The sequence below is a fragment of the Struthio camelus genome, chromosome 10 (assembly GCF_040807025.1).
Source record: "Struthio camelus isolate bStrCam1 chromosome 10, bStrCam1.hap1, whole genome shotgun sequence".
NCBI lineage: Eukaryota > Metazoa > Chordata > Aves > Struthioniformes > Struthionidae > Struthio > Struthio camelus.
Genome location: NC_090951.1, coordinates 21,795,472 through 21,820,188, shown reverse-complemented (window position 1 = coordinate 21,820,188; position 24,717 = coordinate 21,795,472). Strand labels below are relative to the sequence as shown.

General features: G+C 47.6%; 1 protein-coding gene and 1 long non-coding RNA gene across 4 annotated transcripts in view; one reads left to right on the top strand and one right to left on the bottom strand.

Annotated features, from left to right (window-relative positions):
* GNAO1 (G protein subunit alpha o1) overlaps positions 1–23,944 on the bottom strand; it is a 166,858-nt gene extending 142,914 nt beyond the window's left edge. Inside the window, exons 1-2 of one of the 2 annotated variants that reach the window (XM_068955270.1) lie at positions 23,324–23,944; positions 23,191–23,233 (exon numbers count right to left, since the gene is read on the bottom strand). In XM_068955270.1, the coding sequence (XP_068811371.1) occupies positions 23,191–23,233; positions 23,324–23,441 (161 nt within the window). In that variant the 5' untranslated portion in view covers positions 23,442–23,944. The remainder of the gene's footprint in view (positions 1–23,190; positions 23,234–23,323) is intronic. The other variant, XM_068955269.1, reaches the window with a different exon arrangement.
* LOC104146286 (uncharacterized) overlaps positions 23,169–24,717 on the top strand; it is a 39,916-nt gene continuing 38,367 nt past the window's right edge. For both annotated transcript variants that reach the window (XR_011143108.1, XR_011143107.1), the window contains exon 1: positions 23,169–23,256. This is a non-coding gene — a long non-coding RNA (uncharacterized lncRNA). The remainder of the gene's footprint in view (positions 23,257–24,717) is intronic.

The window sequence follows — 24,717 nt, the reverse complement described above, 5'->3', positions numbered from 1 at the left end:
GCTACGGCAACCCAAATTTAGCGGTAACTCTGTTGCTCCAAGTGGAACAAATGTCACTGCCATGTTTTACTTGGTCTCCTGCTGCTGTTTTGTTTCATTTTGGGTCCCCTCCTTCAGGGAAGAAGCACAATCCTGATTTTTGTGAGATTCAACTGGGGAATTTCACTTTTGAGCTGAGCAGCCCATTGCTAAATGGTTAATGAACTTTTCTGTATTGCTATCACGTAAAACTGAATCTTTCTCTCAAAAATATCTCTTTGCGGCCTTTTCTGCCCTGCTGTCAATCGCTATCCTGAAGTCAGATACGTTGTACTAGCACCGAGGGTGTGATATCCCATGTGCCCCGTACTAGCAAGCCACAGTTACCTCTAAGCAAATTCGCCGTTCCAAGACACCACAGAGACAAATCATTCCACTAATGGAAACCTTGGCCTCTAAAAAACAAATCCATCAGAAACACTCGCCACGTTGCCTTAATGGAGATGCGTTTCCAAGGGTATTCACTGTGCTGATCAATGACTAAAAAAAACCACCTTCGGCTAGGTGTGCAGAAGCACTCAGCATCTGCAAAATGAGAGAACAAGATAACAAATATATCTGATGTGCAGGAAATTTTGTTAGCCTAACACAATCTCAGAATAGCTAAACAGGGCAAAACAACATGTATTTGTGCTCAAATCCTGGTGATGTTTATTTACTAGGACAAATATAGCTGAGGGTACCAACTTATCAACGCTTGCTTTATTTCAAGAGCAAATTGCTACCATGGAACCAGACATTTGATGTTTCCCTGCTATCGCCCAACAAAGAAAGCTCGCTTTACTAACTCGGCTAATGACCAGAAAAGTTGCCTCATGTGGCTTATAAAAATAAAAAGGACAAAAGGTTCTGGATGAAAAATAACAATTTCCCTTGCTTGCTTTTGTGATCAAACAGTGGGAAATATGTAGTAGAAAACTGGGCTTTGAAATACAAAAATAACAGTAACAGTGAAAATAAAGGAGAAGGTCTTGGTTCTCTCGAGTTTTACTGAGCCTGGACCTCCCCAAGTTTTGCTGCTGGAGAGTGTATGAGGATTCATTCAAAAGTCAGTAATCAGAAGAGAGGGATTAGTGCCTCCCAATAACTGCAGAAAGTACAAAGACATTGAAAGGCTCATGCAACATTCATTATCTTGTCTCTTTACACTGGCTTATGGCCCTCGGTTTCATACATACCATGTTTACTATTATGGCACCAAGACAAATTCGATCTGAGCAGTGCCAACGCATAATCCAAAAGCCCCTTTAGATAAAATCTTCACTGACACTTAATGACTTTTCTGAGATGCTAGAACCCAATCTGGCTTGTTTGAAATGTGAAATACATTCTTCGCTGCACAGTTTGACTGCATCTCCACATCTGCAGGACTCCTTGCAGGCAGGACAGCGCACTAGCTCGCTTCCAGTCTTCGGGACAGGCTTCCTTTCCGGTCCTGAATCTGGACGCTCAAAACTAGAGCCCACTGCACCTCAGCTAGGTTAGACAGGCCTATGATGCTTTCAGTTTGTTCTGTGAAGGCACTAAAAAACAGATTATTAACTTCTCCCTGCTGTGGTAAGACTCTCTTTCCCCGCATGCTGCAGTACCTACAGACAAACCTGCTTTAAAGACCCGTAAGAAATCAGTTAGAGCTGGAAAATTCACTATCGAATGAAACTGTTTTGGGCATCTAAAGAGATGGCATATTTATCTAATAGGTTCCCAAAGACTTCAAACATGGCATCAGTTATCTTAACACATACCTAAAGATCCTAATTTTTCCCATTTTGAGTTTGAAGTCACACCTCCATGATGGTCAATAAATAGCATTTTACTGCCAATTCCTATGGCCATAAGACAAAGTACTGCCTTTGCTTTCCTGCTAACACGTCTCCAACAGGATGAGGAAGATAAATATGAGCAATCTGCATGTTTCTGTACTCCCCCTCCCCCCGTACAAAAATTTATTCATAACAGAAATTCTTAGCCGAGGAACTCAAAGCTCTTTCTGAACTGATCTGTGATTCAAGGGAGCCAGAGGGGGTGAAGGGAGCCAAAATGGAGCAGGGAGAAGGTCAGTCTCATAGCCTTGGCTTCAGTTTTTTTGGCAGGAAAAAACAGTTGTTCTCTTTTTGATTTGTGCCTTGGAGGAACTGCCCTGGAAGCTACTGGCCCAGAGCACAGCCACTAGTGGCTCTTGATTCGCTTCTGGGTGTAAGTTTCTGAAAGTATCAGCGAGAGCCATGTCTCTGGCTGAACGGACTGCATCCTGAAGTGCTTTTTAGGACTACCAAACCCCTGAAAAATGCTGCCCTTAGGACAAGTTAGCATGGTTGTGTGATGAGCCTGTCGCATGAGGCTAGGTTGCTGCTCCTCGACACCAGAGAGAAAAAGCCCCCGATTTACCCACCTGCACAGCTGCTCTTATAGGAAAAGTCTCCCTTCAGTGCTTAATGCCAGAAGTTAAGGCCTGGGTTTTTTTGCGACTTTTCAAGTGCGTTCAGCATAGGCTGGTCTCTGCTCCAAAGTCTTCATGTAGTCCAATATTCGTACAGTGTATTGCAGAGGGGGCCATGTGTGTGCTGTCTTTAAGAATACAAGCGAGGCTACCATGCTGTCTGGCTTCCACTTTAATGCAAATGTGTCCTGGGGCTGCTACCAAGGGGGTTTGTGATGAAGAAGAAGCCCCAGTGCTTTGCTGCAGCATTGCTGTAAACCACAAAGCAGTAGCATTTTGAGAGAGGGTGAAGTGTAACCCTCAAGGCAGCTTTACACTGCTTTCTAGAGCAGTATGGACCATTCGTGGTCTGCAAATCAAGTGTAAGAATCACTGAAAAAAGAAAACCCACAGCAAGGCAGACGGTGTATCTGTATGAGGTCTGTTACATTTCTCATGTAGGGGAGCCAGTGAAGGGGTCTTATGGAGATCCCAAGGCTTGAAAAATGTGCGTCCTTCCACTTATATCCTGGCGTTTTTATGTTAGAAAAGGTGGAGGGGTTGGGAAAGACAGGGGAACCTTAGGTCCACCTTACACACCACAAAGAGAGGCAGGCTAAAAGCCCAACAAAGGCACTTTTTGAAAAGCCAACTCTATCAATAACCACCAGCTCCTACAGCTCAGCAACTATACTGCCCGGTGACTCCTTGTGCAATAGAGGGCTGATTCTGCTCCCTTTCAGAAAACAACGCGTTCCACAAATTGAAATAAATAACGGCCCCTTTGCCAAGCCCCGGGCAGTGTCAGGGGATGTCAGGCTCTGCGCAGCGGGATAACAAAGGCGTTAGCGTGCAGCCAATCTCCCTCTGCCATCTCAGGCTGGCCTGGCTGTATTGAATGAAATTTTTTTCTCCGAATGGAAATGAAGAAAACCTCCAGTGCAGATAATCCTCCATTATAATGGCAGTACATTCGGGCCTGGGGCCAAGGAGTGTAAAGAACAAGCCAAATCTCTTTTACTTAAAGCCTGGCCTGAATGTGATAGTGTAATGACTCAGGTCTGGATGTTTCAAGTGCCATTTGTTGTGACTGACTTAGCATATAGATGATATCAGATAAAATAAATAAGAACCAGGAATTGAACAGATAGCAACAACCAACCTCTCCTTCCCAACAAAACTGGCATCCATCTGCGAGTGGTCTAGGGCTAAACATGAGTTTGCCCAGCCCAGCCAGCAACCTTTCACTTCTGTTCCCCTTCAGTTTAGGTTTTGGGTGCAAAACCCAAGTACCTTCTTTGCAAATGCAAAGTTCCTCAGTTTTTTTGTGCTTAACCTCTTTTGGACCACTGCTGATCATACTTTGCATCCAGAACCTGACCAAAAGGCCTACTAAAGTCACTGAGAAGATTCCCATTAATTTCACTGGGTTCTGGATCAAGGCAACATAGTGTGAGTTTCCTCTAGCAATGTGGATTTCTAAAAGAATGGTAACCCTGGCTGTTGTTTAGCTTCCTAGTATCTGTAATAGCTATTATTTCCATTTTACAGAAGTAAAACACAGACCAATTCCTGATATTACATGCAGGTTTAAAATGGCTTTCAACTACTAATAGCAGGCTTTTAAATGTGATAGTGGTGACATCCCAATAAAAGCAAAATACTTACGGGAGAAATTAAGCTACTGGAATGACCAGAGTTATGCTGAACATGTTCCTCACACAGCTGGCAAAGAGCAAAATAAAGCAGGAACAAACTGATGACAACCACTTTCTAGAGGAATGGAAGCTTATCTTAACAGAAAAGACCACCCAACTTTTCTGTTATGACAGAATATTACACTGAGCATTTGCAAGCCCCTTCCACAAAACGGGAAACCAGTAGCAGCCAGAAGTATGAACCAAGACAGATCACTTTCTATATTCTATACCAGTGTAACTGAGGGCAGAAGGTAAAATGAGTGCAAAATGCCACCATTCTGACTTTAATACAGCCACTTAGCCTCATTTTGATGGCTACATAGGAAAGAAAACAACAGAGAATTATGTTCATTGTCCATTTCAAATCTTCCAGATGGCAAATAAATTCAGTTCTTTAGGAAGAAAAAAATTGGACAAATTTTGGAATGGTTACAAACACAAGATCTATTGTTCTGGCTGAATTTGTTAGACGCCCTAGGCATATAATAAAAAAGAGTCTTATTTGAAGGTTTTTTTATCTTGGTCATCTAATTCAGCTCCTTCCAGGGTGGTCAATTCTTTTCTTCACTGTTGCTTTCTTTGTTAGATTTAGAGATGAAATCAAGACTCGTCAGCAGCCTTGAGCAGGGCGTCAATGCTGGTTTGAATTTTCCTTGTCTTCTGTTTAATTGAATTTTCATTTGTATCTCCTCAGCTGTTTCCCCTCCGAGGTCTTCCCTCCCCCCGCTCCCTTTCTCCGCTCATCCATATATATCATACAAGCATTTCTGGCAAGCACCAGCTGCAGATACTAAGAGTTCTTGGGCATCTTCTACTTTTAGAAAACCACTAACAGGCCAGATAACACCAGTGACTGTTCTGTGAAGCCTGAAGCCTGTTTTTCAGAAAGACCAGTCTCTTTATTAACTGTATTACTCTCTCTGAAACATGTGGTAAGATTTGGAGGATTGCAGTGCCAGGCATTTGTTGATGCAGCGGACAAAGAAAGTCATATGTGAGCTTAAGGCCCCCTTTTTGGTGGGTTAGCCTAGCCAGCCAAGACTTTGAAATAATACTGATGGTTCAAATACAGCTTAAAAAGAATCACGAGGAACAAGTACAAAGACAGCCTTCCTCCTGCTGTCGGTGCTGCTTCTTTTCAGAGTTATTTGCTCAGCCAGAACAAATAACTCTGTGATGAAGATAATTTTTATATCTCGGACTCGCATGGTTTATTTGGGTTTAAGCTCCGAAGGGAATCTAACAGTCTGGTAGATAGGCCTCCTCTGGGATTTCCGTGGTCTGGCAACATGCTGCATTGGTTTATGATGTCCTGAAATCCCAGCAGTCCTTCCAGCAGATGATTTTGGGACTTTACAGGAAGGGCCAGAATGTCAAACAGATGTGGGTAAAGGTTTGTCTGAGCGCACCACCTCCAGGTAGTCCAACATACACTAGAAGGAGGTGCATTAAAAAGTAGGGCAGGCCCTAGATTTCTCATCCACATTTCCCAAAAGCTGCCTTGAGTCCTCAGAATGCAGGGGCTCAAAGCAAAATGTAGTCTAGCCACGGCCTGCCTACTTAAGATTCACTTTCTCTCGCAATAGGATGTCTTTCAGCTTTCAGTTTGTTTGTTTTGACAAACAGCTTATTACAAATTCACTTAGAGGGAGCTAAGACACAACCACTGAGATCTTTGCTTTCTACCTTGAACTGGAATAACTTCCTCCAACTACTTCCTATCATTGTGGGGCCTGAACAATTCACATTTGTGCTTGAAGACAGCCCCTCTTTCACTGGCGATGTTCAGCATGGCGAAGGTAAAACTCCCACTAACTTCTCCATCCAAACTTTGGTAAGAAAGATGCAGCTTAGCTCAGAGATCCACCAGTTGATATTTCTGCTCCAACAGCTGATAATGTTCAAAGCTCTTCTGCACTGAGAGGTGATCAGAAGAAACAAGAGAAAATTTCAGAGAAAAATTTCAAGCTATTGGGGGAAGTTCTCTAATGGGATATCTAATAGACGCTTAAACACTACAGTTAGGAATGATGTATAACTGAAAATTTCCGTGTTTTTAAGTCATTTAAAACTAAATCATATGAAACACTGAGGAATACGTGACAAGGAGGAGTTCTATATTAGGACAGGGCTGGACAAAATGATGTTTCCATGATCTATTCCATCACTGACTTGTACTATTTTTACTTGTAATCCATTATTCTGAAGCTGTTTACCATTTTGTCCATGACAAGGGCAACTTACATCAATCAATTTGTGACTTAGAATTCCTGGCTTTTTAGCCCAGTAGCTTTCAGAGGAAACCTAGATTCTCATTTGAATATTCACCTTTCTTGCCCCTATACAAGGGACTTGATCTGTCACTGAAAAGTTGACATTGTCTTTGACTGTGATGCTCTGTCAATCTGACATAACCTGAGAGACACTGAGGGTATGTTTTGCTACTAAGTGAAAGACTACAGCACTCTCCGTCATTAATAACTCAGCATGACTTTCCTATTGGATATAAGATCTGATTTTGCTTCTGTGTACGTTTGCATTTATTTTTACACTCTAATATTAAACTATTGTTGGATATATTTGCTGCATGAACTTTGGGCAAACAGCCCTGTCTCTTCACTTACAGTCAGGACTGCTACTTACAGTAACTTATATTAGGGAGGTCTTTTAGGAGAGAGTAAATCAGAGAATAGAGAGGGCTAGCTTTTGGAAGTGAAGCTGAACTGAGCCGGTTTCTCTCCCTTTCTGCCATGCTTTAGTGCTGGCTACAGAAGTCTTTTAGCTAACCAAGATGTGGGTCTTGCTTCTACAGCCTCATTCAGGAAATCTGTCTCCACGACTTACCATGAAAAGGGAGCTTTCTAGGATCTGACTTGTGGTTGGCATTCTCTTATTAACAAAACCCACCAAGCACATCTTAAGCTGTGATGGGGGCTTGCCATGTCTCTTGCCAGCCTTTGCCCTTCTTAACAGCTCTGACAGCTCTGATACACTTATTCTTGGCACTTGCTTTGAGCAAGGTTCACATAAAGGTGTCAGCATCCAGCCTGTACACTGTTGTATCAAGCTGTTGTCAGTCTTCTGGATGACTGCTTAGGAAACAACCTCATTTTGTTATCCAGAGCCTGAACTTGATCATGATTCTTCTTTCAACTCCTGCTTTTCAAGATCAAGGTCTGTCTCTTTCTCCCTTGTGTATGCTTTTCACCGTCTGCACTGATTTTTACCATCTCAATCTTGTCTTGACTGGTGGAGCCAAACTTCTGCTAGGCTGGTCATTTCTCTCCTGCTGGTTTATATGTGATGTTACAGGTCAGCAAAATAAATACATGATACATACATCATATCTTAATTTCCAGTCCCTGAGGGAACAATCCAGGACCTTAGTTGAAGCTCACAGGTTATTGGTGTAAAAGCCAATGGGAGAGGTGGTTCATTCAAATTGAGAAGCAAGTGGGGCTTCAGAAAACAGTAAATAGTCTGGCGAGTTTTCTTGTTACTTCCTAAGTGACTTTACACACAGCATCTTCTTCTTGGGAAAAAAAGCTCATTGCATAAAAGCCTCTTTTAAAGAAAAGAGGAAATACAGGACTTATAGAGGAAAGCTGGCCTAATAAAGATGGAGACAGACTCTCTTTGAAGCTCTTATGAGGCTAGGAATGTGACAAATAACTTTCATAAGAAGGACTTTCTAGCCTGGTGTACTTACAGTAGCAAGACCATAAAAGGTGTCTTACTGAAGCTGTGAACTGATTAGTCCTTGCAAGGTGAAGAGCATGGGAATATCTCACCATTTGGATGGCAGACTCAGTGAAGATGGTGATTTCTGTGTGCAGTGCTCTCCCCTTTAAAGGGCTGCAAGATAGCAAAGTCCTATGTAAACCAGCTTGGGTACCACCCTCAGCTAACTACGGCAACACAAGGCTTTTAATGCAGGCTTCAAAACTTGCTCCCAATAAAATGGAATGTGAAAATATTGTTTGCTGCTTGTATAATCAAGATTCTGCAGCATTTGGGCAGCCCAGTGGAGGAAAGTTACCACAGGAATTACAGTGACTGTGTCCGAGGCTGAGGGGAAATAAAAAGAGAAATCTCCAAAGCCCAGGACAGCTAAGGCCTGTTACAAAACCAGAGAGATCATTCTAGCGTGAAGCAAACCTGAGCTTTGCATTAAAAATGTAAATGTGATTGAAACAGCATACCCAGATAAAATGGGTTTGACCTCCACTAGCGTAAAAGATGGTCTACCTACAATGAAACAGCAGCAAAAATTTGTAAAGGCACTTTCCTCTTCACTGCACTGTGGTCACAGGAAATTTATTTAAAACACCCTAGACATTTCAAGCCAGTGCATTTCTTTTACAGGTACCAATATGAGAAAATAAGGCTGGTTTGGAAAAAAAAATAATTTAAATGCCTAAAACGGTACAGAAAGACTTTTGGAAAACACTTGCCAAAGACTTAGGATGTAACTGCTTTACCTTCAAAAAATCAAGCCCTAACTCAGAGAACTAGCAGGGAGTTACTGAATCTTCCAACACAATCTCTTCTCTCAGCCTTCAGTGCATTGGTGCCGTATGAGAGTATTTGATGAGCATTTCTTTCTGCCATCTTTTTTCCTTTTTTTTTTTTTGAGTTATGTTAGCCTGGATCAGTGCCAGAGTCTGGTTCACTGCACCACCATACAAGCAGCCATATTAGCATAGCTGAGAAATGGCCCCAGAAGTGAGAATGAGCAGGGACAGACAGAAATGAATTAAGCCCACAACACCAAGAGATGTTAATCAAACCACAGCTTAAGATTTCAGAAGGCTGCCTGTGAAATGCTGCCTGGGATAAATCAAAGAGAACAACATCTAGAAGTACAGAAACCAACCCAAGTAGTGTGAAGGGGAATTATAAGCAGTAACCAAATATTCAAGGCTGAATCTAGTGTTTTATGCATTCTAAAGGAATACTGTGCTAGCTGCGCAAGATTGTCCCTTGACTGGTTTCCAAATAGAGATGTAGTTCTTTAGGTAAAAAAAAAAGTTAAAAATTTTGAATAAGGAGACTAATTTGGGTTTTCTTGTCATAGAATTTTTGAATAACTTAGGTTAGAGGTCCCCAGTACAACCCCCTGCTCAAAGCAGAGCCCCCCGACCACCTGGATGCCCCTCCAGGGCACCTGCTCCTAGTCCAAGGAGCCCTGAACACCACATTTCAGATGTGAGTACCAAGTGGAGGGGAATAATCACCTCCCTTGACCTGTGGGATGTCAGGTCACGCTCTTGCTAATGCAGCTGGGACATGGTTAGCCTTCTTTGGTGCTGAGGCCCATCGCTGACTGCCCCTTCACTGTTGAAAATGTGGACTTCCAGCCATCAGAAATGGTAGGATGAAATCTTTCACTGGCTGAACAACCCCGGTTTGGTTATTCTTACTGACAGGCTCTGGAAGCACTGCTGATAGTCCCACGGTGCACCACGGAAGGCCCAGCTACCATGGCCCCGGCGTTTCCCTTGTGGTCCTGCAGCTGTCTGAGGCTGAAGGGTTAACACAATGTGATTGCCCGGCAAGATCTAGCCCCAATCTCATGCAGTCGCATTTCCTGAAGTCATTAAATACATATATAAAATATCGCACTTAAACCTGCGCTTTCTAAAGCCAGAGAGTATTTTTTTATTGCTCTTGATGCTGGCAACACCACCACAAATATCTGTAACTGAAGCAAATTTGAGGGCTGATACCTGAGAGCACTTGAGGCAAAAACGGAACTAGGGTAGCATGAAAAGGCCATGACAAAAGAATCCTTTTTTCCTGATTGTACTTTCCCAGAGGCATAAAAACCACAGAATGAGTATTTGGACAAAGCTTGGATACACAAGATGGCACTAAAACTGGGTGATAATCAGCAAATCAGCAAACAGAGATGATCCTAATGTGGTCTTCAACAAAAGTGAGGTATACACAAATCAGCTAGCGTGCAATTACCCAGCTCTGTTCAGACCCATTGATGTTGTTGTGTACACTATTAGAAAATGCTGTTATTCTGGGATTTGGGATCTGAGTGTGAGTGAAACGTGAATGATGTCTAACACTGGGACTTAACTACAGACAGACTGGCAGCATCTCTAATTTGGCAGCACCCAACTCCTGTGGCCTCACTGTCAGCAGTACCGAGCAGTTGCTACTGTCTTGAAATCGGCCAGCTGTGGGGTTGTGGGGCTCAACATGTCTGAAAACTCACAGCAGAGGGATAAGCACTGAACAGTCTTTGGGAAGATCAAGACAACCATTTTGCTGGATGGGATGGTTGTCCTAGAGAACAGACAGAGCAAGCTGTGTCAGGGAGCTTCAGAAAGGCTCTGTGCTGAATGGGTTTGCGCTCAGGTTAATGAGGGACCCAATAAACATGTTAGGATCTTGCTTTTCAGAGGATGCTTTAAGAAATAAATGTGGCAAGAATCAGAAAATCTGCACACTGAAGCCCTGCTCTGGGTCACTTCAAATTAGGAAACATATCTGAAACTGTCCATCAGGTAGGATTTAGTCCCATTAGATAGGGGGAAGGCTTTGCCTTTCAGCACAACTGTTTCACTCAGAGCAGGGCTTAGCTTCCAATTATTTTTCTGTGCAAGTCTCTGATCCTCTGTGCGGGCCTATGTCCATAGGAATGAATTTACACAGCTAGCAGGATCTGCCTGGGACATGGGGAAACACCTGAGGACTAAATCTGTTTTCAAATTAAAAAGCTCAATTTATAATGAGCTTTGATTCAGCTGGAATTGGATTTTCTCACCTGAAATGCGTAAAGCTTAAACTCTCATCCAAAATTCATTTCTAGGGAGGGGGCGATACTTAACTCTCAGAAGTGATTTTAAAAATCAAGGTATATTTATCCAATTATTATGAAGCTTAAATACACCACTTTCACTGAGTTTATATCACTATTCTAGACCTTTTGTGAGAAGTTTTTTTACAGACTACATTTCACTAGAAACTCTGAAAACCTATTTCAAGGTCCCATGCAAGAGTACTTACAAAAATCAGCATGCAAATTTAATCCTGAGTATCTGTTTATGCCAGAAGGCCTCACCTATTCATTTGATCACAGATGGGAAAAAGATAGCACAATTTGGTCTCTCCAATCAGAATTAAAAGTGCCAGTGTAAAAATTAAATTTTCATGTCCTACCATGTAGTAAAAAACATTGAAAATTGTTGTTTATGCAAAAAGAATTACACTTATTTCTTGAAATAATCTGTAACAGAAAAAATAGATACATTCAGCCCTAAATTCTGAGTTATTTACTGAAGCATATGACAGACTACTAATTTCTAATTCTTTATCATTTATGGGCTCCTTCTTAAAATTTCTGTCTTCTTCAAAGTCTTTGTTTGTTTGTTTTCGTTTTAAAACTGGCTGGGGTGAAAGGTGCTGAGCAGGCATTGATATCACTAAAGGACATGTAAAGATTTGGATTCACTGCTGCATCTGGATCCCCTGGTGCCAGCAGCAGCTTTTATTTCTCCTACACAGCTCATGTCACTGCCGTGCTGTGACCCCGGCTGGCCCCGGGAACCCAGCCACATGCCTGCGGGTGAACTCGGACCGAGCACAAGGTTGCTGGCCGGGACGGCAGTCACAAAGGTGTCTTGAGGTGGGCAGGTCCTTCCTCTTTTCTAAGGCAGCCCTGATGCCATCAGAAATGCTAAGTCTTGAGCTGGGATTTGGCAGAAATGCTCTCCTGTTCCTCCTTAGCGCTGTTTCACGAGGGCTCAGCGCATGCAGGATAGACTCAGCTAACAAACCAAGCACCATCAGCTCAAATGTCTACAGTTCAGTTTAAACATCTGAAATGCACGCATTTAGCAGAATCAGGTTTCCTGCTTGAGAACTGGCTGGGCAGCAACCACCTTGAAAGTAACAAGTTGATAGAGCACTTTGGGTTTTTTGTTAAGCTGTTAGATCAGGAGCATGTAAATTTATTCCATAGCCAAATCGAGGAAAGCAAGGGTGTGCTACTAGGAGCTTTCTGCTTTATTAAATAAATGTCTTCTCATTCATATGGCAAAATTTGTCCAATTTGGCTAAATAATCAATCGCCAAAGGCTGACTGGTGATTAATGAACAGCATGATGACGTTGTGAGGTGTATGTTCATCACCATAATTTTCTTTCCTCCTTCTAGTGATTTGTGCTTATGTTACTGATGAAGTGTGCTATAAACCTGTGATGTGGTTAAGGACATTTCTGTGATAAATATCTGTCAGTCGTAGAATTTGTAGGCATTGACCTAGGGCCCCCCAACCTAACGTTGGAAAGCAGCAGCTACCCCACAGACATAGATGCATGTTACCAACTTCCTGAAAAGCAACTGATGTCGTATATCCCCTCACCTCCCCGCCCAAGGCCATTTACAGCTATTTGGCTAGTGGAGTCCCTTTAGCTGCAGCAAGCTATAACTGCATCTCCTATAATAGCTTTTTGCAATAGTTATAGATGTGAAGAAGCTTTTGAGTAAATAACAACAGATTCCCAAAATATATTGAATCAAAGACTTAATCTTGCACTGCTGAAGTCACCCAGAGTCTGATCATTAATTTCCAAACTCTGTATTGAGCCCTCTTATGGACAAAGCTAAGCAGAAACCTCCGCGCTTTCTAATACTATAGGATATTGTCAGCAGAGAGGATAGAAATCCTCTAGGACTACCAACTCAGGCACACATGGTTATTTCATGTACGTACAGGCTTTCTTTGGACCTCTTTCTCCGTAACACATCCGACATCAATACCTGGCTGCTGGGGACCCGCAGCGCTGGGTGAGGCTCAGCAGTCACTCCAGCAGGTATTTCCTCTGAGAACGGAGACAAATTATACATACTGGCTTTTTCAAATGCAGGTTTTTCACATGCTCCCACTCATGCCCTGCCATTCCAACAGCAGAGGTGCAAGCCAGAGGATAAGAAAGTCACACAGGAGATTACTATCTGACATTAATCCATGTCACGGTGCCCCGAAGTGATCTGAAAAATCTCACCACTAACTTTGGAGAGACCCAGCACCGGTCAGCATCAGTTAAACACAAAATTCTTCCAAAAAATACAAACATGGCATGATTTTGCTGAAAGCCATCAAAGTGAGCTCCCAGGGGTTTGCACTGCACCTTTGCTATAAAGTCAGGCGCTGGCTTCTCACCTGTGGCAAGGCCCCGCTCTACTGAGGCCGCGCAGGACAGGGCTGTAATGAGTAAATGGCACCATACTGAAGGTGAGGAAACAACACTACTGCTACCGCATACCACAGCTCCAGAAATCTGGCTATAAAACCTCTCATTTTTTATCTAGGTTATTATGTCAAACATCCATTTTGTGTGCCTGCCCTTCCCACTGCTCTTGCCTAGTACTTTAAAAACTCTCTTCCAGAGAGAAGGTAAATCACAAAATTCTGCTAGGAGATAGTATACATTTATATCATTTAAGTTATATTTTCCTCAGTACAGGTCTGTTTTATCTCATCCCCTTCAGTAACAATTCACAGCTGATAGAGAAAACCTCCAAGTCTTGTAGCAGACTGTCACGATGTGCACAAGTTGCTGTTGACAACGCTCTTGTAGACAAGAGCGCTTAATACTGGTTTTAAGCTGCTGGAGAGCCTTAAAGCATTTTGAGTCACTGCTCTGTTTTTTAGCCTGGGCGGGGGGGGGGGGGTATGTTTCAGAGCAGGGATGTGCACAAAGGTGAAACATCCATTCCTGGCTTCCCTGCCAAGAGGCTAACACTGAAGCGATGAATCCTCTGAGCGGGGTATTTCTAGTGTAGGATATTCTTCTAGACTCAGACCCCCAAAGCAAATGTTCAAAAGTCAGTGTTTTCTCAAGGGGAGTGTTCAAGCTTATAGGTCCCTGCTGGTACCAAAAAGGATTGAAAACTAGACCTAGCGTAGCCACAGAAGGTTATGGCTGCACTGGCTTGTTTTATAAAGCTATTAAGATATTTTCAAATAAAATTTGCCTCCTCAGGATGGGATAAATAACTTCATCAAACCAATACCAGAGAACAGCTGGAGCCTGACAGAAGAGACAGACAGCTATAGCATACTTCTTTTTAATGTCTCCTTGGGTGGATTTGACCAATGAAATCTTAATGAGCCCAGAATCCCAGAATGGCTGAGGTTGGAAGGGACCTCTGGCAATCAGCCAGTCCAAGCGCCCTGCTCAAGCAGGGTCACCGAGAGCACGTTGCCCAGGACCATTGTCCAGGCAGCTTTTGAATATCTCCAAGGATGGAGACGCCATAAGCTGTCCGGGCAACCTGTTCTCCACTCTGTTCGCCAAAGCCAGTCCTGGAGACACCCCCTGACAGTGTGAAACGTGTACAGGTACACGTCTGTGTAACGTACCCTGCCACGTGCCAAAGGGAAGCAGCTCCCCTCCTTGTTATTAAACCCTGTATGTGCTGTCAGCACTGGATGCTGCTTCCGCCTAAACCTGCTCCCGGTTTTCAGTATTTCCTTCCACACTGCATGCCGAAATAGACTCCAGCCAATGCCTTTATGTTATTTTCTCAGAGAACGCTGACTTGCATCTCAAAGACACTGACTAGTATTGGCGGCTCCTCATCTTTCTCCAAAAGCAAGTCCCACAATGTTAACCCTGTAGAATTTCTGCTGAAAAAACTATACAAGTTATCCTATATCTAACCGGATAGGATATCCAAACAGGGTAAAATGCCTTTGGCTCTTGAGGACACAAAACCCCACAAAATGGCCTGAGGAGGGTACTAACAACAATCATGGCCTGCCTCTAAGTTGTGGGGAAGACCTCGGTGTTACCCACATGTTTTTTTCTCTCTCAAGCTCGTGTACTTCAGCTCTTTCCAGCAGAACGTCATGCTGTTCTGCAGGGTTGCATCTTAAATATTACAGAAGCTACTTTGTTTTCGCGTACGGATTTTATGCTCAGATGAAGGCTCTGCTGATGAACTGATATAATTTTCGTGACCAAGCAGAGCGGGATGTGCCCAAGAAGAAAGAAAAACAAGGCAATTTCAGCCCTTCTTGTCCTTCTCTTTTGGTGTTGAAAGTATTATTGATTGGCAGTTTGAAAATAGACATGATGTCAGCTTCCTATACAATTCCCTGGGCCCCGTTCTGAGAGAGCGTTCCTCAAATCTTTCTCAATTAATTTGAAAGCTGGGGAAGATGAGCATTTTTATTGCTAAGCTAAGAAATGCCTCCATCAAGAGTTTTATTTTATCATCGCAATAAGCAGACAATGAGTGAGCTTTGGATTAAAGGGCTTCTCCTCCCTTTTGCTCAGCACTAGACAACTGTCACTTTCTCTGCTTCATGTTATCCAGTAGCATTTTTCAGCCTTTTGCATTTTCTCATTTTAAGCAGAATCCTAACAGCATATTGTAATCAGGACTGTAATTCTCAAACATCCCTGCATCTGCCATTTCCATGAATGGCCTTAAAAATAAAATGTGAATGATTCAATTAACAGTTTAGGGGGATTTTTATATTAGGCAGAGCATTTCTTCAGCGTTAGGAAAGTCATGGCAAAAAGTGTTACTATATCCCTCTAAGAATGAAATAAAAAGAATTTTTAAGGAAATGAAAATGGCCTTAGGTTTAACGGGCCCATGCTTTCTAAAATGTAATTTCCAGACCTTTTTGTTTACTGTTTTTGTTTTCGTGAATGAAGCTTAGCCACTTCCAGTGTCCTACCAAGTGCCACGCAAACACTTGAAATACACTGGAAGTCATAAAAATTGTACACTGGACAGACATCATCTTCGATATGGGAAGAATTTGGTCCAAAGTCCAGTGAGATCAAGGGGAGGATGTGGGAGCACAGCATTCAAATTGACCCTAAATAAGTGAGATGGCTGGTGTCAGTCTTGCTAAACTAAAAGAATAGGTGTGAGGCTTCAAAAATAACCAAGCAATTGAGATCTATTTTATTCTTTTGTTTTCATTTGGACTGTTTCTCATTTTGCTCCCAATGAGGCTAGAATAAGGACTTTTTTTTAAACTTTTCTCTAAAGTGAGGAGAGATGGAAACTTTATTTTAAAATTTATTTTAAAAACAAAACAAAGAAATAAGCAAAGAACCCCTTGAAAACAGAGCTTGCTCAGTCACTATGCAATTCCAGGCCCTATAGAAGCAATTTCAGGCTCTAAAGAAACCTCATATCTCATGAGATTTGCAAATGCACCAGCAAGGGTCCAAAACTCTTAAAATACTCTGGCCCTGTGACTCGGAATACCTATGAGAAATAGTGCCGATTCTCTTTTGCCAGATCTCCTCCTCTTTTATTCTTTCATAAGAATACAGGATCAAATTCTGTCTTCTGCACTCAGTCACACTCATAGTTTAACCATGGATTTCAGAGCATATAGGATAGATTAGTCTTTCTCCATCTGTGCTGTAAACTGCTGCTGGCCTGTAAGGAAAGCTTTTTACCTTTCTTATGGCTTGAGCAGGAGGTGAATGAGCTCGGAAAGCTGCAAAATCAAGCTCTTAGACCTTGCACTTGCATCGGGCTTTCTGGGGTGTAAAACCACCAGCTTCAATAGAGGATTTTATATCCTGAAAATCCAGGAGAAACTGGGGAAGCCTGACTGCTTACAGGGGCAGGCTTTAACTCTGTGAAGTGGCCAGAACAAACCAGTTCGATGGCAGGTAACTAATCATGACTCTGTAAGACGTTATTTACTGCCTGGCTCTTATTCTCCAAGTGACCAGCAACCTGCTATTGCCTTGGCCCGCAGTGAATCATTTCTTTATATCACTCTTCCTCTCAACCAGATCAAGTAGAAGGGCCAAGAAAGTGCCTCTACCTCCATCACTTTGTCTCTTTTCCACTTCTTTTCTCCCCCATTTCGATCAGCAGTCTTCCCCACATTCCCCAGATATGCCTACTCAAGAGCTCTCTCTCAGATGTAAGTTGTCTCCCACACAGACTGAAACGGACAGATTGAAGAGGAAAACCACAAACTTTTTTTCATTTGTCATGACTCAGTGTAATGTCTCTTACAACCTCTGGGTTAGCGAAGCCAAACATAAAACAAAACAGATCCCTGGTTACATTTGTGCAGCAGATTTGTCTCTTTCTTCAGCGCTCATTAAGAGAACTGCTTTCATCTTGTTAGATTGTTAAAACATTTCCAACAGGACTAGATGTGTCATGTCAGAATATGACAGGCAAATTTCTTTTAAGATTTTTTAAAACTAGGTTGAAAGCGGAGAAGCTATGCAGTTCACTGTTGTCACTGAGAGATATTTTTACTATTATGAGTTCCTAAAACAAGAAACAAATTAAGAACTGTCAAGGAAAAAAACCCAAACCCAAAATGTATTTTGTCTTGCCTGCTAACATTGTTACTGCTTTTCTGTGAAATCTCTTTCAGACTATTAACAAGTACTTTAAGTATACAGAAATGAACTGTGGTTGTTAATGTTTTGGTTTATAAGCACAACTAATAATCCAGAAGGAAGAAAAAAATGTGATGAAAACATATTGTCCTTTGCAATTACAAGCGAAAATGAACAGCTTCACTTTCCTCTGTTCCCAACTTTTACTTCTGGCTGGCTCCAGAGGCAATCTCCCTGCACTGTGCCATTGCAGGGTGTGGAAAGTGGTCCCCACAGCATCTGGGGATGCAAGAAAGCATCTAGGAAGGAAGTGGAAGAAACAGCTGCAGCAAGGGAGAGCCCACTGCTGCCGCAGGCTCTGCTACGATGATTTCTCAAGCCCTGGCAGGAGCCCTGGGTTCCTCAAGGTGGGTGATGTACCATTAGCTGTTTTCCCTGCTCCCCAGAACTGCCGCAGCAAACTGTTTACTACTAGATAAAGGTTTCACTGCCAGAAGAGCCCCATCAGAGTTGCCTGTAAGCCTCCCTGAAGGGGTCTGAAGAGACAAAGCAACAGAATGCCATATATACTGTGCCAAATCCATCGCCAGGTCACCATGCGGTGGGACAGACCTTGGAGAAGAGCAAAACTTCATCAGAAAGGCTGTAACACTTTCCCCTGTTGCTTATTCAAACCCAGTTCGACTACTACCCAGGTGCAGAGGGTCACTGCCCTACTTCGGGCTGTAAGTCACAGAACCCTCAAAACCAGAGCAGGACACAAGGAAGGAGGGAGAAGGCTCCAGGTGTCCAGATGCCCAGGTGAGGGCCAAGCCTCGGGGCTGCCAGCTCATGCAGTGATCAGGTGGGAGGAAGGCAGTGGGGCCCTCCTCTGCCTCCAGAGCAGCTGAGTGGGGTCGGGCTCCCAGTGCCTGAGCACAGGAGCAGCACTGAGGAGTGGGACGGGCGATGACAGCCCGGTTTGCAGCCCTCTCCTGGGGACTGCACCACAGAGGTGAAGCACCCTCCACGTTATAAGCCCCCATGGGGGTGAGATATTCCCAGGGAAAGGGCTTGCAAGTGTGAAACCACTAAAGTTTTGGGATGCAGAAGCACGCAGCAAAGAACGCAGTGGGTGTTCACAACACATCATTACGTTTCAATGGCATTTACCATAAAATTGCTGAGATGGGCTGTAAAACCAGAGGGTGGAGACTGTTTCTCACTCTAGAGAACTTCATTAGATTATAAGTAATTCAGTTACATAGAGAGCAAGTAGAGCCTGGGGCTGTTTTGAGGGGCTTTTTGAAAAAGGTCAAAGTAATATATCAGATGGCTATTGGGACTGATGGCTGTTGGGAAGAAGATAGTAGATGTTTAAAGATAACAGTCGTACGCTAGTGTATCTTTTTTCCTGATTACATATTATTGCCCTTGTGATAACTTAAAAATATTTTGCAAAAAAAAGGGTACAACAAAGAAGCCTATCAAGTGAGGTATTCCCATCATTGCTCACAAACTGAAATATAGCTATTTTGGAGGACAGGCTAGGCTAGAAGCTCTGGCATCTTGAGGGAGCAGGACCCAGTTCTCAGCTTCCACAGAGCTCCCAGCTCAGCAGGGGCCAGAAGCCTCTGCTTCTGCAAAGGCAAAAGCCAAAAAAAAAAAAAACCAAAAAAAAAACATGCCAAGGGTTTTTCCTCTAGGCAGGTGAAGCCCTGTCTCCTCCTGAATGCCACAGCCATCACTAACGCCTCATTTAGGAAGGCAGAATATTGCTCTGGCTCACCGTCCCCAAAGGCTGCTGATGAGTAGGTGGCAGAACCCTGGTTTTGAAGCTGTGCCAGCCAACTCAGCTGCTGTGCATTAACATTTAAACGCTGCATTCCCTAGAAGCTTCATGCTGACGGCAGCGGACGGTGTCCCCGTCTGAGTAGTCCATCCCTGAACGCCACCGGACCGTTGCACATATTTAAGTTTTCTGCTGAGTAGTAATAGACTGAGATATGCTTGGTGTCTTCCTAGGCTGGGGCCTACTGATGAATAAACATATTTGCTACAGTTAGAGTTATAGGTCCCCATAAAAATGTCCTAGAATAACCACAACAGTCTTGACTCCACGCTACAATCCAGAAAACAGCATTGCACATTGCAACTTTCTCACATCCTCCATATCTATTTCAAGACATAAGATATAAAAAATGATAACATTCATTGCAGACCTAACATTAAAGAGAATTTACTGAAGTGGGGTGGTGGGAGTGGAAGACAAATTTCTCTAATACAGTTACTCTCTTCCCTGTGGCTTGGGTCTTCATAGGAGGCCCCAGTTTTGCTTGGTTAAGGCTGTTTTTTTAGTTTAAGCTGAGTGAAAACAGGATCATGTCACAGCCTGATTCTGAACGTTGTGGTGAGCTCTATAGTCACTCGAGCCTGCATGGCCCAGTCGCACCTTTCGGGATTGTTCCCAAACTGGCATGGCCCTAACTCTGCATTTTGAGATATGGGTGAAAGTAATGTGCAGGACTTTGCATCCTTGTCTGTGAAAGAATAACAAGCAAATGTAGCCAGCCAAGATGGGCGTAGATCAAAGCGCAAGGGTTGAGGGAGCCTGTGACCGAGTGCCCTTGAGTGCAACGGGAAGAGTTATTCCTAGGCCTGTGTTGGCACGGTTTGAGGCGTGCGTGCTAACCTCCAGTTCCACACGTCTGCCATTCACCAGTACCTTTCTTTGCTGGATAACTTCCCGCTCATCAGCTAAAAGATATCTCCAAATATTTCAGTAAAACATCCTTAATTAATTTTATAAATCCCAACTCCCATCCTGGCCACACTTTCAAATTACTGTAATTTCTACCTGTCACTTCTTCTACCTCATATTTCAAGATTTACCTGGACACTGTCCGGGTAAGCCTTTTAGGTCCTGGAACCTTTTAGTCCTCCATTAACAATGCCTGCTCTGTATTCCTTTGTCTTAGCATTTTATTATCTGTCTACAGATTCCTGTGCTGCTTTTCAAGGCAACATCCACGTGTGAAACCGCTATAGCCATTCATGAAGATGAGATTTATTATCTAGAAGCACACTAATACCACAGTATTAAAAAAAAATAAAATAGCAGTCTCTTTCATCAAAATCTAATGAACATGCGATTTAATCTTTATTAAGGATTCATTAGGTTCCCAGCAAGCCTGTCTAATGGAGCTTGACCAGGTGAAATGCTAATGCCTGCATTATATTTAAATTAATTTTCAGAAATGTTAATTTCCCCGAGTCGTTCACTGCACATAGCTCTCCTCCCCTGTGCCTGCGCCTGGGCGGCTCTCTCCAGATGCCTGCTGCCGTGCTCCTAGCAACGCCGCTGTTCCCACCCCAGCCTCCGCGCAGTTCACTGGAGTTTCCACGCTGACGGACGCCTCCCAGTTTCCGACACTACGAGCCCTGCCACCATAGCAGCCGTCTCTGCCGTCTCTGCATTTTTCAAGTCAGGCACAAAACTGCAAGCCTGCCATGCATTACTTTCAGACTGTCTCATGGAAAAAAATACATATGTACAACAGTGGGGTATTATTCAGTCCTCGATATAGCGATTCAGCCCAGCAGGCTGGTTATTATCGTGAGACAATTTGCTTTAAAAAACAAGAGCTCTGCTACCCAGCAGCGCTGGACACTAATCGCCTGTGCCACCGTGGCCGTAGCCTGCCCTTCTCGCCCAAGGACCCCGTGTGCGCGCTGGCGCGCCGCCGCTGTGGTCGCCACAGCCTCTCCCTTCGCCCAAACCCCGCCGTCCGCCATGCCAGCCTGTTTCTGCAGAAGCGGCTCAATAATTTATGGGTGCTCATCCGCAGCAGCGTCCCCCCCCGATCCCCCTCGCACACCCAGCCCCGCGCCGCCGGCCCCACATCAGCGCAGGGCCCCCCCAGGCCCTCTCCGGGTGGAAAGCGCCCGCCGCAGCGGGCGAGCGGGGGCTGAGCGGGAGCCCTTGCGGCACCCGCTGCGGGCGGGCAGAGCGGCGGGGCGCGCCGGGCGCTCGAGGGGAGCCCTCCCGGGCCCGCCGTGCGCCGGGGGGGGGGTAGGAGGGGGGCGGCTTACTCCCCCGGGAGCCCCCGCGGCCAGACGCAACGGCCTGACACAGCAACGGGCAGGGCATGCCCGAGTCACGCCTGCCGGCGTCTCCCGGCGGGGCTGCGGGCCGCCCGCGCAGGGACGCGCAGGGCAGCGGTATGCCCGAGCGGCTCCGAGCCCCTTCGGCTCTTTCCGAGCCCGTTCGGCTCCTCCCGACCGCCTCCGAGCGCTGTCCGGAGGCAGCCGAGCGCGGCGCTCGGCCTCCGCCGGGCGGAGCCGAGGCGCGCCGAAGCGGCAGCCGCGCCGGCGGGTTCGAGTCCCCGCTGGGCGCTGTCCACCACGGCAACCGCCTGAACGCCGCCGCCGCCGCCCCGCCCGGCCCCGCCGCCCGGCCCCGCCGCCGCGCCCGCGCCCTTCCGCCCCTGCTCGGCGACCCGCTGCCCGGATTGCGGCTTGCCACGCACAACCCCTCCCCGCAGCCTCCACACCCACCGCCGGCGCCCCTCGCTCGCTAGGCAACGCCGGCCTCCGCGGGCCCCTCCCAGGCGAGCAGCCCTCCGCAACCATCAGCGTTAGAAAGCAGAAAGGGCTCCGTGTCTTTTCCGAATTAAAAGCGAGGCACTGAATCAATGCACGGGGTTGCTCAGTGATGGCGCCGCCTTGGACCAGCCTGTCGTGCCTGCTTCAGCGGGCGGCTGGGATTGTGATTGTACTTCAATTAAAAGGAGGGGGAAGGAGGAAAACAAAAAAAAAAAAAAAAAGAAAAGCAGAAAGAAAGAAAACCCCAGCACCCCGCCACGGTCGTATCTCCAGCCGTTCATCAGCGTTCCCCTTACTCCAGCCATCGCGACGCCGCGGAAAAGGCCGCGCAGTGGGTTTTCCCAGCGCTGCTGTTTACCGCGCAGCGAGGGCTGAGGAAGCAGGGCGGGGGGTGTGTGCGGGGCCGGGGCCCGGGCCGGGGCCGGGCCCGGCCGCCGCTGCCCCGCGCCGCCGCCGGCCCCCCGGCTCGCAAGCGGCGGCGGGAGGCGAGGCGAGGGGAGCGGGGCGAAGCGCTGCCGCCCGCCGCTGCCTCCTCGGCCCCTTTAATTGGCGCTCGGCAGCCAAACTCGCCGCTCATTAATTGAAAGGCTAAAAGCTCGGGTGAAAGGGGCTTTGGGTGGCAGGGCGCCTTTCCGCGGAATCCGCATTACCGGCGGATTTTGGCGTTCCTTCCATGAACGCCACAGCGGCAGCCGGGCAGCCCCCGCCGGGGGAGCGGGCGTTGAGGCGCGGGGGGGGGGGAGGCGGGGGGCAGGAACCTGCCGTCGAGCGCCCGCGGCGCGTCCGCCGGCTCTGCCCCGCTGCCTCGGCGGCCGCTGCCGCCCGCTCGCCGGCGCTTCAGCACCACGGCGGCCCCGAACAGCAGCGGGGCGGCGGCGGCGGGGCGGGCGCGGGAGCCGCCCGCCGGCCCCTCAGGTAACATGGCGGCCGCGGGCACCCGCTCACCTCGGCGGCCGCCGCCCGGCCCCGCCCCGCCCGGCCCCGCCCCGCGCGCCGCTCCCGCCGTCGCGATCATCACCGTTACGGCCGTTATGATCGCGATCCCCCCCCCCCCTCCCCGGCCCCGCGCGGCGCCGCTTCTTACTTCATCTGCTTCACGATGGTGCTTTTCCCCGACTCCCCGGCCCCTGCGGAGAGAGGAGAAAGGCGGGTGAGCGCGGCGCAGGGCGGGCGGTGAGCGCGGCGCAGGGCGGGGGGCCGCGCGGCGCCGGGCTCACCTAGCAGCAGCAGCTTCACGTCTTTGGCGGCGCTGATCCCGTCCTCCTTGAGGTTCTTCTCGATGGCCTTGCTCCGCTCCAGGGCGGCCCGCTCCTCGGCGCTCAGGGTACATCCCATGGCGGCCCCGAAAATTGGGAAAAAAAAAAAAAACAAAATGGGAGGAAAAAAAAAAAAAAAAGGAAAACGGGCCCCCGCCGCCGCCGCCGCCTCGGCTGGCTCCTCCGCGGGCAGGAGAGGAGGCAGGGGGCAGCCCAAATCCGCCGGCAAAAAGAGCCCCGGCAGGGAAGGGAAAAAAAAAAAGGATTACAAAAAGCTTTCTAAATCTCTGGGCGGCGCGGCGTGTCCTCGGCGGGTCGCGGCTCCTTCCTCCCCTTCTGCCCGCTCCCTAGTGATCAGCGCATCCGACTGGGCACCGGGCAGAGCGGGGCTGCGGGCGCCGTGCGAGCTCTTCCCGGCGGAGAGGAGGAGGCGGAGGAGGAGGAGGGGGAGGAGGAGGAGGAGGAGGAAGAGGGCTCGTGGCGGGGGGTGGGTCCTTCCCTCTCCCGTGCTCGCGGGTTCCGCGTTCTCCCCTGCTGGCGGGCTGCTCCCGTCTGGCGCGGGCGGCGGCGGGTCCCTCACGGGCGGCGGCGGCGGCGGCGGCGGGGCGCGCTCGCGGAGCTCGGCGGATGCTGAGGGAGGGAGGCAGCGGCAGCGGCGGGGGGGGCGCGCCGGGGCTCCGCGCTCCCGCCGGCCTCGCCCGCTCCCGTGACGCGCGCGGCTCGCGCATGCTCGCGGCGGCCCCCGCCTCAGCCTCAGCCCGGTCGCCGCCGCCGCCCCGGCCCGCGCCCCCCCCCCCCCCCCCCGCCCCGAGGCGGCGCGGCCGGCCTTTCTCGCCGCCGCCGCCCCGCGGGTCCCGCCGAGGCCCCTCGCCGGCTCTCCTGAGGGGAAGCGCCGCGGCGGGGTCAGGCTCGGGCTGCGGGCTCCGCCTCGGGCCACCCAGGGCCCGCGGCCCGGGCTCCTGCCCGCCTTGTCCCGGGCCTGAGAGAGGCCGCGACCCGGGCTCCTGCCCCCTTTCCCTGGGGCTAGAGAGCGGCTGCGGCCTGGGCTCCTCTCCCCCTTCTCCCCAGCCAGAGAGCGGCTGCAGCCCAGGCCCCTGCCCCTCTTCCCCAGGCAGAGAGAGGCCGCGACCCAGGCTCCTGTCCTCCTCACCCCAGCAGAGAGAGTTCATGACCTGGGCTCCTCTCCCCCTTCCCCTGGGCAGAGGCCGCAGTCCCAGCTCCTTTCCCCTTGCCCTGGGCTAGGGAGAGGCCGTGACCTGGGCTCCGGTCCCCCCTTCCCCTGGGTCCTCTCCCCCCTGCCATGGTCACTGTGGGCTGGGGTCTGCCCAGCTGCACAGCTCCCGCACCTCTGTCAC